This window comes from Lynx rufus, unplaced genomic scaffold (genome assembly GCF_022079265.1).
Source record: "Lynx rufus isolate CCGP_SWC_20201006 ecotype Redwood Valley unplaced genomic scaffold, mLynRuf1.p SCAF_41, whole genome shotgun sequence".
NCBI classification, from domain to species: Eukaryota; Metazoa; Chordata; class Mammalia; order Carnivora; family Felidae; genus Lynx; species Lynx rufus.
This window is the reverse complement of record NW_025814858.1, coordinates 1,553,447-1,566,714: the sequence shown is the minus strand read 5'-3', so window position 1 is coordinate 1,566,714 and position 13,268 is coordinate 1,553,447. Positions and strand designations below refer to the sequence as shown.

At 54.1% G+C, this 13,268-nt stretch overlaps 1 protein-coding gene across 1 annotated transcript; it reads right to left on the bottom strand.

Moving 5' to 3' along the window:
• Positions 1 to 3,863: 3,863 nt before the first annotated feature.
• Positions 3,864 to 6,332, bottom strand: LOC124525422 (testis-specific Y-encoded protein 4-like; the record flags this gene model as incomplete). Its single annotated transcript, XM_047097803.1, has 6 exons — positions 3,864 to 3,892; positions 4,436 to 4,520; positions 4,614 to 4,759; positions 4,852 to 4,963; positions 5,111 to 5,188; positions 5,886 to 6,332. Coding segments are annotated over 6 exons (897 nt in total), but the record flags the coding sequence as incomplete, so codon positions are not given.
• Between the last annotated feature and the right edge of the window lie 6,936 nt (positions 6,333 to 13,268).

Genomic DNA, 13,268 nt, shown 5'->3' with positions numbered 1-13,268 from the left:
TTGAAGATATTTGCATCTATGTTCATTAAACATATGGGCTTGTACTTCTTTTTCTTAGTGGACTACATTTCTGATTTTGATATCAAGTTAATGCTGGTCTCATAGACTGAAGTCGCAATTCCTTTGAGAAGAACAGGGAGTAACTCTTCTTTAAGTTTATAGTAGAATTAATCTGGTCCTGGACTTTTGTTTCTTCAGAGCTTTTGGGTTACTAATACACGATTGAGATTCTATCTCACCATCTCTGTGCCCCTCCCATGTACTCTCCCTCTCCCTCTCTCTCTCTCTCTCTCTCTCTCTCTCTCTCTCTCTCTGTCTCTTTCTCCCTCTCTCTTTCAAATTAAATAACTTTTAAAAAGATAAGTTGAGACATTTTATGGGGCGCCTGGGTGGCGCAGTCGGTTGGGCATCCGACTTCAGCCAGGTCACGATCTCGCGGTCCGGGAGTTCAAGCCCCGTGTCGGGCTCTGGGCTGATGGCTCAGAGCCTGGAGCCTGTTTCCGATTCTGTATCTCCCTCTCTCTCTGACCCTCCCCCGTTCATGCTCTGTCTCTCTCTGTCCCAAAAATAAATAAACGTTGAAAAAAAATTTTTTTTAATCAAATAAAATATCAGCAATTTGGGCAATATTGTCAGATGGAATGAATTTGAGAAGCTTTTAAATATTGACTTCAAACCTGTCATCCCAATTTTCAATAAATAAAATTTTAAGACGTGTTGCAAGATTGAAAATCAAATCATATTTTCAAGGAGCTTTTTAAAAATCATATATTAAAGCATACAAATTTGAGAATGAATGTTGAAAATAAAATTGTGAACAAAACAAAATACCTAATTTTTTGATCAACCAATTTGATCACACACTCACACCCACAAGACTCCTGAAGGAGTCCTAGTACGGATGCCCTTGTGTGACCTTTGCTGTTTCTGAAATGACCTCAGGTTACGAATGGGGGGCCCAGATTGCAAGCCGACAGAGGGGAGGGTCGCGGGGAGGTGGGGCTCTTAAAGGCCACGGACCCGCCATCCTCTCCCGTGTGCCCTCTGCCCTCTCATCGTCAGCCGTGATGAGTCGGGTGCTGCTCTTCCTCTGGGTCCACAGGCTTAAGCCGTGTGTCCAACACGCCATGTGAGACTTGTGAGAAGACTCCCAAGGGCAAACACCAGCAGGCACTCAGAGAGGTCGCCTCATCCCAGGCAGCTGCGTTCCTTGGCCCGAGTGCCTGGACAAAGGCTGCCTCGGCCACATAGGGAACGATGGACTTGTGCAGCCATAGCATTTTGTGCAGAGGTCCCGGGCAGGCCTGGAGCTTAGAAAGGACTGGGATGAGCCTCACCTGGGAAGAGGTGAGTGCTGGGGTACTCCTTACACAGCAGATGGCTGCTTGCCAGAGATGTCTGTGCTAGGGATGGTGCAAAAGCTCCACCGTGCTAGCAGAGCAGTAGACAGAGTTCAGCCTTGTCCACCGCAGGCTCTTCTCTATCCCCAAGTTACACGGCCCCCAGCACAGCGTGCCTGAGACTGACATCCCCACACTAATCTTCCTGTCTCCCAAGTTGCCCAAGCCCCCCAGGATCCCCACTGCACAGCTCTGCAGTACAAGAGCCTTCTCTGCAATGGCTCTATTCCGGAGAAGGCGTTGGCAGTCCCAATGCATGGAGGCTTCTTGCCCCTACCAGTATGCAGACAACATGGTCAGCGGGGTGTCAGCCCGCTGTGGAGTTGGGGATCTGTACGCCCAAGCCTTACCTCTTCCAGGGAGGAGGCTGTCGCACTCTCTAGAAGGGAAGGCAGGTCTTTCTCTCACTGCTGTCTGCACACTGGCTGGAGAAGCACGTCTTCTCAGCTGCTTGATGTGTAAAGGTCGGGGTACCCTGGAAAAGCTCCCTGTGCTGGCCCGTGTCTTTGGGTTTGAACATCCAAAGTAAGTATGGCCCATGATTCTGCAGTGGGAATACGGCCTCAGTGGTCATGAGGCCGAGCCCTTTGGGGCATCTTTCTGCACAAGCAGGCCGTTACTTGATAGGTCTTGCTGAGCAGGAACACTTTACGGGACAGGGAAACACAGGGTCCCCCACATGTTCATATCTCCCGCAAATACCTGCTGAGGGGCCAGGGTGACTTTTCCACCCGGCCTGTCCCAAAGAGAAGGTACGGGCAAGGTGTGGGTGTGGAATGCCCTCACGGCCTCCAGAGCCAAACCCTCAAGTGTGGACACTTGTGTCCAGGGACCGTGGTCAGAGGCCTGGGTGCTCTGTGTCCGAGGGATTACAGCCCTCATGCTGCACACCCTGCAGCCCCGTGTGTCCTCCCGTCGCCACAGCACTCCCTGGGTAGCCCCAGGGTCCAGGAGCTGCTCAACCTCCTGCACAACTCTATGTGCTGCCTAGCGGCCTCTTCCACCACAACACCAGCGTGTGTGGGCTCCAGAGTGCTGTCCCTCCACCGGGGACACCCTCGGCAATTCAGGAGCCTTCTGACTTCCATGTCTCTGAACCACATGTGTCTCTCATTGGCCTGTTCGGATCGTCCTGTTGTTCTCTGTGTACAGGAAATGTCTTGCATTGCCTGTGCTCCTCTGTCTCCCTGAGTGAGCCCTGGCATGTCTGTGTCCTTTCCTGGCTTTGCCTGTGCCAATGCCTGTCAGATGATGCCTCCTTTCCTGGCCTAAGTGGGCACAGCTGTATCCGTGTAACCGCCTTCATCTCTGCACACCTGCGTGTTGTGTCAGCTGCGGCTCTGCTGGCCTGTCTTGTCTTTGGTGTATGCTTCTGTGCTTGAGTGTGTTTCCCTCAGAATTCAACCCCTTTCTTCCACTGACAGATCCAATTGCTGTCCTGCTGTCAGGTGTAGGGGCTTCTGCGTGTTCTCTTATATGTTCCCGGAGCCAGAAATCCTTCCGTTCCCATAGGACCTTCGTCAGAGGATTGGCCATGCACTCACTGCCAGCCAGTTAATGTCCCCGAATGCAGCTGCCTTGCTGTGACCATTAAGTCGCGCCTCTATTTTCCGTCCTTCTGTTTCCCAACCCTTTGGACCCTAGGGGCTCAAACGTCACTGGCTTGCACGTTGCAGATGCAGGCGTAAAGTGTGAAAAGCGGTCTAGCAACGTTTTCCCACTTACTCTTTTCCATGTGGCATGTTCCTGGCTGGGAGAGACATCCCCCTGCCAGCGTGTGTCTTGTTTCCGTGTGCCTCCTGTGTGTTCTGGTCCCTCATTTGTCCCTTACTTCCTACCTGGGAGTCTGATTCATGTTGGCGGGAACCATGCAGACACCAGGCAGAATTCCTCTCTCTGTGGTGGTTCAGTCAACATGACTGAAGATGTCACTATGCGGGATTCTGAGGGCACCATCTTGGACATCCCCAAACCCTGAGTATTGGACATCCCTGTCCTGTGCTGGCCTCTCCATTTCCTTGAATTTCCTCATTTTCACAGGAAAGATATGAACCTGGGCCCTGGCCTTTCTCTCAGGTTTGTGCCCTGTCCTCCCTCACTCAACTCCCCATTGGTTCAATCTTACTGACCTCACATGCAATCCCAATGTGTGACCCATCCCTACGGACAATGTCCTACGTCCCGCCCTTCCTTGGAACTCCAATGTGCAGGCACAGAACACTTACCCCTCTGGACAGCCGCATGTATACATGGACACGCCCCAGAGCGTACCTGAGCAGAAAACACACACAAACACTTCATGCTGTTTATCTCCCATTCTATATTTCTTCAAATGTATTGGACCCCCACCCTGTGCCACGTGTCACCACCAGCCTTGTCCTTATTTCGTGGGCAGGAGAAACTTGTGGACCATCGGTGAGAGTCCGAAGGGTTTCCACTGGGGTCCATGAAGTGCGATGCTCCTTATAGTCTTCTCAAGATCGTGCATATCCCTGGGATATACGGGTACACACAGACAGAGACACACAGACACACCCACACGCACATCGATACACACACACACACACACACACACACACACACACACACACAGGACCGGTGAGTCTTATCTTAGCCCTGTTTAAGGTTGCTTGAATGTTTCCAAACGGAAAGTAGAATGGGAGGGTGTGATAAGCTGTGCCAAAGCTGACAAGTGGCTCCAGAAGCCAGACAACATGACAGTTGGTGGTAGGAGGCCTGAGGGTGGGGTTCATGGTCCTGGAATGACAGTTGTCACCGTGCTATCTGATGAGCCAGCTTTGGATGTCCTGCTCTGCTCATTCTTGTTGTCTAGCCCACTGCCCACCTCCAGCCTCCCCAAAGGGGCAAAGCCTCTTTGACACATTACATCGTAACACTCCCTATCTCAGGCTGATGCCCTTTTGACCTGGTGTCACCTCCTGTGCCACTGTGAGTCTCGGTGCCTCCATGCAGAAGAGAATTGTGCCATGGGCCCCACGGCACACATTTCAGTGCCCACACCCTTGGCTGCTCACCTCTTTCCCTCTCAGTTCTCTCTCCTGGGGCCTCCTTCATCTTGAAATACGGCAGGGGATTGTGCCAAAGATCCTCTATGATTATCTGGTAGGGGAGACAGGCCAGGCCTAAGGTAGCTATCCCACGCAGTGGGGGAACCCATGAAAATCACCTCCCTTCGTTGTTACAGGGCCCCACCTCAGCAATCCTGCTAGAGCCGGCAAAGCTGTGGTCAGAGAACCAGTAGAAGAAGTTGAGGCCTCTGTTGCCATGCCTGCGTCTGTAGGCGTCCTGTCTGTACCTTGGGTACCACTGGATGGGACTGGAATGAGACGCCGTATACCCTGCAGGAAGACGAGTATGTGAGAAGGCGCCAGAGAACTAATCACATTCAACCCTCCACCCACTGCCGCCCATGCATTCAGTGGACACTTACCAGCAAGGCCAAGGACATACTCCTTCGTGACGACTTCATTCTGGAAGTAGGGGTTCTTGCCAGAAAACAGCAGGATCTTCCGGCATTCCCTGGGAAACTTGTGTTCCTCCACCTGCTGTGGTAGAAATGTGGGGCAGAAATGTGAAATCTTTTTCCAGGAGACCCGCCCTCCCCTGAGGAAGGAACACACCACTTCTCCCCACCACCTCCCCTGCCCACACAGCCACCCACCCACACCGCCTCCCACTCCCAGGCCCACCTTCAGATTGGTCATGTGGCGAAGCATGCTTTCATCGTGCTTACTAATCAGGGCTGACATCTGAGGGTGGTTCACAAACTGCTGCAGGTCAAAGAGCCTTCAGGTGCTGGGCATGAGAGAGCTCGACCCAGAGAACCAGTGTGGACAGCATCCTGGCGTCCTCCCCCAGGGACTGGCGTCCTCCCCCAGGGCCTCACGCCCTCCCCACGGGCTGCATCCAGGCCCACGGGGTCTCCGGATTCCGCAGGGCTCTGCTAGACACGCACAGGAGGCTGTGCACGCCCAGACGCCCGCATCCACGCCTAGCCTTGTGTGCTCATGAGGACACTGAGGACGCTTACTTCCACACAGCCACACAGCACACATCCGGTCTCGCGCCGACTGGACCGGAGGGCATTCGCATCGCCTAACCCGCAGCAGGAGGCTTAGCGGGACCCAGACACGTGCCCCCACGCGGCTTTGCGTGGGAAGAAGCCCTCGGTCATTTCCCCGTCCTGGCCTGGACCTCCACCGCCACTCCCCACTCTCGCAGCGCTGTTTCCGTGCCAGGTGCCACGGACAGCACACGTGCCTCCACCACCCCAGCACTGCCCTCCTCCCACACTCATTGCAGAGCCAGGGCCACTGGATGGGATCACGTTTGCACCTTCCCGGCCAGTGGAGCGTGGCTTAGCTCCAGTCCCTGTCCCGGGTTCCTCTAAATGTCACCTCCCTTTCCTTCCTCTTGTGCAAGCCCAGCCCCCTCTGGACCCTCCCCCAGCAGCAGGAAGGATACAGCCTTGGCCCAGAAACCACGGATGCCCTGGATGAGGGCACTTCTCCGTTCCAGATGATGCCGCCGCCTCTGCCACATCCTGAGTTTGAGTCGAGCGTGCTCCCGGCTGGCTTGTTTATTCACGGGCTGTAGCTCTATCTGAAGGGCCTCCAGAGCCTCCAGCGGGGAAGGGCAAGGACGGAGGCCTGTCTCGAACTGCTCCTTCTTATCCTGCTTCACCTGCAGCTCCAGGGCTTCTTCCACCCAGCGGCCTTCCTGCTCACGCGGCTTCCGTTCCTCCTCCTCCCGCTCCTCCTTGTCCTCCTTTCCTTCCACCTCCTCCTCGCCCTGCTGCTGCTCCTCCAGCGCTCCCTTCTCCTGCTCCTCTTCCTCCTCGGTTTGCAATTCTGCTCTCCCTTTAATGGCTCCCACGCCTTCCCTGCCTCCTCCTGCTCCTCCCCCTGGTCCTCTTCCCCTGCCACTGCTGCCGCCGCCGCCGCCCCCGCCGCCGCCGCAGCCCCCGCCGCCCCCGTCCCGGCCCCGGTCCCCGCCGCCGCCGCCGCCGCCGCCGCCGCCCCCGCCCCCACCCCCGCTTGGATACCCTGGTGCTCCTGCTCCTCCCCTTTCATTTCCGCCAACTCCTCCTCCTTCCGCTCTTCCTCCTTCTGCTTGGGCTTCTGCTTCTCCTCCTCCTTCTAATCTTTTACTCCTGCTGCCTCTCCCCCTCTTCCTCCTCCTCCTCCTCCTTCTGCTCTTCTGTTCCTGCTGCTCCCCCTCGTCCTTCAGGTCCTCCTCCTCGTGAACCTGGACCTTCTCCTTCCCCGGCTCCTGCTCCTCGTCCTCCTCCCCCTTCTTCCTCTGGTCATGCCCCTCTTCCCCAGGCGCGTCCTCTTCCGCGGCCGCCACCTCAACCTCGTGCTCCACCAGGCCCCACAGCGCCTCCACCGCCACTATGTCATGCCCCAGCGGCACGGATATCTCGTGGGGCCGCCCACCTGCCCCTCGGGTCGGGCCTGGCCTTGCTGCACAGGCTGTTCGCTGGTGGCCTGCAAGCCTTCGGCCTGCGGCACCTCCGGCCCTGCCGGAGACCCAGTGTCCCCACGGGCCCTCGTCTCTCGACCGCCCCCTTCCCGGTCGAAAGCGACATGGGGCCTCCGGGCATCCCCAGTGTTTCGGAAACACGAGTCGCGCAACATGCGGCCCCGGCTGGAGACACAAACGGTGGCTCCTACCGACGACGATGCGGGAGGTGAGAGCACGGCCCCCCTCCCCAGACCCAGTCAGGGGAGCCCGGAGGGCAATGGCTGGCAACTCGCTCCCCCTTCCTCCCAGAGCCCAAACGTCCAGGGGGCGCATGCGCACGGTGCTGTACCCAGGATGCCTCGGCGGTGGCTATCGCTCTGCTGCCGCTGCCTCGGAGGCCTTTGTGGTGAGAGGAGTGCGCCTGCGGCTTTGTGGCTGAGGGAGCTCCAAGCCACGCCCAGGCTGCTTCACTGCCTTCAGGACAAATCATAGGGAGGGTGGTGTGCCTGGCTTCGGCAGTCCCGCACCCTAGGTCACCCGGAAACTGGGGCGCCTCTGTTGCCTAGGCGGGAAGGCTCTGGGCCCCATGCAGTGCAACTCCTCCCGGGGGCTTGCAGCCGGCCCTCCGTGCCCTCTGGGTGTCCTGTTTGGCTTCTGGCCACGCGAAAGCGACCTTTGCATTCCACGGTGCGCTGGGCACGCGGCTATCTACACACACGGGTAAAGGGGGACCTCCACGCTTTTCCCTCTTACACCGCCACCTTTGTTCATTGTGCCCCGAGTCCGACCGATTCACTGAGCGGATCACCTTGGCTGTCCGCGAGACACACTTCAGCTGTGCGCCTGCTGCCTGTGCCCCCTGGTTTTCCATCTGCTCAGCCTCCTTTGCATACTCTCTACGTCCATCCTTGCTCCAAGAAGACATGTATGTCATGACAGCAGTCTAGCAGTGCACCGGCTAGGGAAGGTCGGTGACAAGAGGTGTGTGACGTGGGGAGGACGCCACACTAGGGGAGGCTGCGTAGCATGCGCGCTGCTCTTGCCGTTTGTCCCCGTTGCCCTCAAAGTGACACACTGGCAAGCACACATCGCCCCCCTCATGATCGGCTGCCCATCCCTCCCGTGTGTGGCAGTGCACAGGAAAGACCCGTGACCATGGGCCCTGGGACTCCTGGGGCTTGTGTCTGTCTCACGGACAGCAGTCCCCTTCCGCCCACAGTGCTTGGCCATCTTCTCACAGGGAGCCTCCCCAGGCCTTCGTTGGCCGTATGTCTGTTCATCCTGGTCCCATTTCCTTTACCACTCACTTAGGCGGCAGGCTGCCATGAGCGTGGGCGCTGACTCAAAACACTGCCCCCTGTGCCACAGACAGCATGATTTCAAGGGCCTCCGAAAGGTGTCAGGGGGCTGGGGGATGTAGCTCTGGGAGGCAAGTGAGGGACACGCCCCAGGGTCTACACGAAGCCACATTACAACTTTGGGGAACTAATAAGCTGCAGAGGGTGTGAAGTGAGGGCAATGGTGTGGTCTCCCTCCCTGTCAGGGCAGTGGTGATGTGGACTCCCTGCCTGTCTCCTTCAGACAGCAGCAGCTACACACACACACACACACCACACAGAGCCACTGCAGGATTGGAGGCTCGAGATGCATTGCCTGGCCAGGCACCACACTCATGCGCTGCCTTTTCCCTTTGGTGGAATGCAGCGTTCCCCTCCCTCTTCATGGGACCAGTAGGCTGCCAGGCAGGCGGGGGCTTCTAGGATTGCCACATTGGTGTGCCGGGCCCTCTGGCCAACATGTTGCTTCCGTGACACAGAAGAGGTTCCTCCAGGCTCGCTGGGCCACGTCAGGAGATGTACGGGGTACCGAAATGCTCCAGGGTGGCTGTGATCTATGAGGCAGCACACCACATCTTCAGGGGACAGCAATGCATAGAAACGCAGGTGGATGGGGAGAGGCTGAACAGATGGTAGGGGGCTGAGAGGGGGTGGCCACTGTGACAGACAGAGAGGCAAACATTTACCCAGAAAGGGAGAGGAACAGGTCCAGTGGTGAGCCCTCAAGCTGCCCTCAGCAGAGGATGTAGGGGGTGGGCAAGACAGGAAAGCAGGCCCGGACCCTGGTGCACCTGACCTATGCAACTCACTCCCTCCAGAGAAATGGGGCCTGTCAAACTCCCATGCATCACTGGGAGACCCCGTGGCAGGAATGTGGGAGCAAATCTGGGTCCCAGGTGCAGGGACTGCCTGGGACAAGCAGGCAATGCCTTTCAGTTTGAACAACACCTACAACAATATTGGGGCCCTGGGGCCGGGCACCAACTTTGCAAGGGACCCTAGACCAGCCAGGCCTGTCTCTGCAGGGTCATCCAGGAGGATGTTCACCGAGACCCATACCCTGGCTGGGACCACAAGGCCTTGCGATGATCCCCCTAGGCCGGTCCAGGAGCAGGACCAGACTTACTCAGGCTATCTGCTGCCTCCCTCCACTAATCCCCACTTCCTTGTAGGGAACTTTGGTCCTCCTCCACTGGGCCATGGAAGGCCCAACCCCAACTTGCCCCTGGCCAAGGCAACACAGGACGAGCGGACCCAGGCAAAGTCCAGGCTTTCCTCCCGTCATGAAAGGTGATCAGCTAGCTCCGTGTCGATCCCAGGAGCGAAGGGATTGCATTCGCTGGACATTGGCACTTGAGCCTCCCCCTTAGACACCAAGTCAGGAAAGCCCCCAGTCTCTTTTCTTCACTAGCCAACGGCCTACACACAATCACTCAGGCACAAAGATGCACGGCCACGTGGCACGTGGACACAGACACGCATGCGCTGCCAGCACAAACGCTAGGTCTCAGGCAAAAGTACTCACAGGCGCCAGCCACAATACACTCACAGACACTCTACTGGACCTCTGCAATCACTCATGCCCTCTGCCACATCCCACTCACAAGGCTAGCGCCTCCCCACGACCCACACTTGCTTTCCCCCCTCACACAACACATGCATTTGTCCTGGGGCCCAAGCCTGGCTGAAAACTAGGGCAGATTCAGGACTTCCATTGGGTCATGGAAGCTTGCATTGAGATGCCAATGAAAGGGAGCCACAACTGATACCAACCTTCCAGTACCAATGGCACTGGAACATGGCATGTGGAGAAACACCAGCCACGACTAGGTTCCCAGCCTCCTCGGCTCCTGCCCTTTCTTCACACCCTCTAAACACTGGGGAGTCCCTTGGGTGTCAGTACCTCCCAGCTAGCTGCAACCTACAGGGCAAGGGCCAAGGGACTGACCTTTCACAGTTCACATGTATACCCAGCTTGTGTGGGCTGCCTGGAGGCAGTCACGGCTTAGGAGGTCTGGATGTGCTCTGACCCCTGTTACTTACGCGTTCCTTTGTGTGTTCCCTTGCAGCCCTGTGCCATCAGCAGCCTACTATGTTCATATGGACATGCACAGCACACGGAAACCCAGATGCACTGATACTGTCCAGGGACAGGACAGAGACAGAGAAAGAGAGATGGAGGTGGGGGAGGGAGAAAGCGTTCCCTAAAGAAAATGATCACAGGGACTCAGAGACAGACAGAGACCAGAGGGACGTGGAAGGAGGCAGAGGAAGGAGAGTAAGTCACAACTAGAGATAGCCACAGAGGGGGAGTGTGTGTGTGTGTGCCTGTGGCTGTGCGTGTGCATGTGTATGAATGGGTGAAATTGTCTGGGACTGAGACAGGGGTGTTGCCACGATTCCTGGACTCTCAAACGCCCTCTTCCAGCAGAATGGAGGCCCGGTATTCTCAGGAATCTCAGCGTTTTCCGGAACACGACTCATTTGCTTTGGGGCCCTAGCCCATCGTCAGGCTAGGAGGGCCATAGAGCACAAGGAGAGGGAACTTGAGGCATGAGGCTCCAGACTAGGCCCAGCCGGTGGAGCGTTGAGGCCCAAGGTTTTTAAATGCCTTCTGCCTCCTTCTGGAGCCCACCAGCATTTGGGAAGCACGCCCATGGCCCCGTGGCCCTTCGGACACTGCAGTAGTTGTGGCTGTGGCTGGGGCTGTGGCTGTGGCTGTGGCTGTGGTGGAGGTGGGGCAGAGGCAGAGCAGTGAACTTTTTGACCGTGGGTCCTTGGGGAGAAGGATCTCCAGACCAGACCCAGACAGTTGGCTGCTGTTCAGGAACAATCAGCAGGAAGGGAAGTGGGCGTGGCTCCAGCATTTGAGCCCCTTCCTCCCCTTCCCGGGTCTGGAGCCAGTTCTCTGCCTCCCCCTCCAAGGTGGCCTCCCTGTTTGGTACATGTCCTTTTCCGCTTTGTCATCGACCACAACTGTCCTGTGGGATATCTTATATCGGAGAACTGGTGCTACAGATCTCACCTCTTTGGGGAGGAGCCAAGATGGCAGACAGCATGGAAGTTTCTTAAGTGTCTCGTGTGCATGAAATACAGCCAGACCAACACTAAACCATCCTACCCACCCAGGAACCTGACGGGAGGATTAGCACAGCAATCTGCATATCCTGAACCACAGACTTCAACAGGTACGTGGCATGGAGGAGTGAACGTGGAGAGCGAGGAGGCTCAGGAAGGGAGGTGCTTCTGTGCCCGGAGAGGCGAAGGAGACTGGGCAGGTGGAAATTTTACCAATTTTCTTTAATATTCTTCTACATTATTCTTTCCTTTCGTGTCTATATTCACAAATTCTGTTTTACTCCCATATTCTCCTTTTAGTCTATTTCAGTGTTTTGATTTTTCAAATTCTCACATTTCCCTTTGTAATATTGGTTATTTTCTAAATTTTTCTCCACTCCCACTTTTTTTTCTCTCGTGTCAAACCCCTTTCAACACCCAGATGAAACATGCCTAGAAGCTAGCATCATTCATTCCCTTTTTACGTGTGTGTTTTTAATTTTTTTACTTTTAACATTTTATAATTTGAATATTTCATTTGAATTTTCTACCTCATGAGTTCCTTTTCTCCCTTCAAAATGACAAAAGGAAGGAATTCACCCAGAAAGAAAGAGCATGAAGCAACGAGAGCCAGGGATTCAACCAACACAGATACAAGCAAGATGTCTGAAGCGGCATTTAGAAGCACGATGATAAGAACACTAGCTGTGGTCCAATGTAGATTAGAGTCCCTTTGTTCAGAGAAACCTGAAGTAAAAACTGACCAGAATGAAATTAAAAATGATATAACTGAGCTGCAATGACGAATGGATGCAGCGGTGTCAAGGATGGATGAGACAGAACAGAGAATCAGCGATATGGAGGACAAACTGATGGAGAATATGGAAGCAGGAAAATCGAGGGAGATTAAGGAAAAGAGCACGGTTGAACAATTAGAGAAATCAGTGACTCATGCAGAAGGAACAACATCAGAATCACAGGGGTCCCGAAGAGGAAGAGAGAGAAATAGGGGCAGCAGGTTTTGTGAGCAAATCATAGTGGAAAATTTTGCTAACCTGGGGAAAGACACAGCCATCAAAATCCAGGAAGCACTGAGAACCCCCATTAGATTCAACAAAAACTGACCCTCAGCAAGGCACATGGCATATCATATTCAAGCTCACAAAGTACTCAGGCAAAGAGAATCATGAAGGCAGCAAGGGGAAACAAGTCCCTAAACTACAAGAGAAGATAGATCAGGTTTGCAGCAGACCTATCCAGAGAAACTTGGCAGGCCTGAAGGGAGGGGTAGGATTTGTTCAAAGTGCTGAATTAGAAACTTATGCAACCAAGAATTCTTTATCCAGCAAGGCTGTCATTCAAAATAGAAGGAGAGAGAAAAAGGTTCCCAGACAAACAAAACTTAAAGGAGTTTGTGACCGCTGAACCACACCTGCATGCAATTTTAAGGGGGGGACACTCAGAGGGGAGAAATGATTATCTATCTATCTATCTATCTATCTATCTATCTATCTGTCTGTCTGTCTGTCTGTCTGTCTGTCTGTCTGTCTGTCTCTCTGTCTGTCTGTCTGTCTATATATCTATCTATCTACCTATCATCATCTATCATCTCTCTATGTATATGTATATGTATATGTATATGTATATGTATATGTATATGTATATGTATATGTATATGTATATGTATATGTATATGTATATGTATATGTATATGTATATGTATATGTATACTTATAATTATATTGTTTTTATTTATATTTATTTATATTTATAGATAGAAATATATAATTAGATATATAGAGATATATAGAGATATAGAGATGTAGATGTAGATATAGATATAAAGATATATAGATATTTTTTCTCCAACTCTTCAAAGAAGATAATGGCCATAAATTCATATCTTTCAGTAGTCACTTTAAATGTCAGTGGACTCAATGCTCCAATCAAAAGACATAGGGGAACAGAATGGATGAGAGAACAAGCT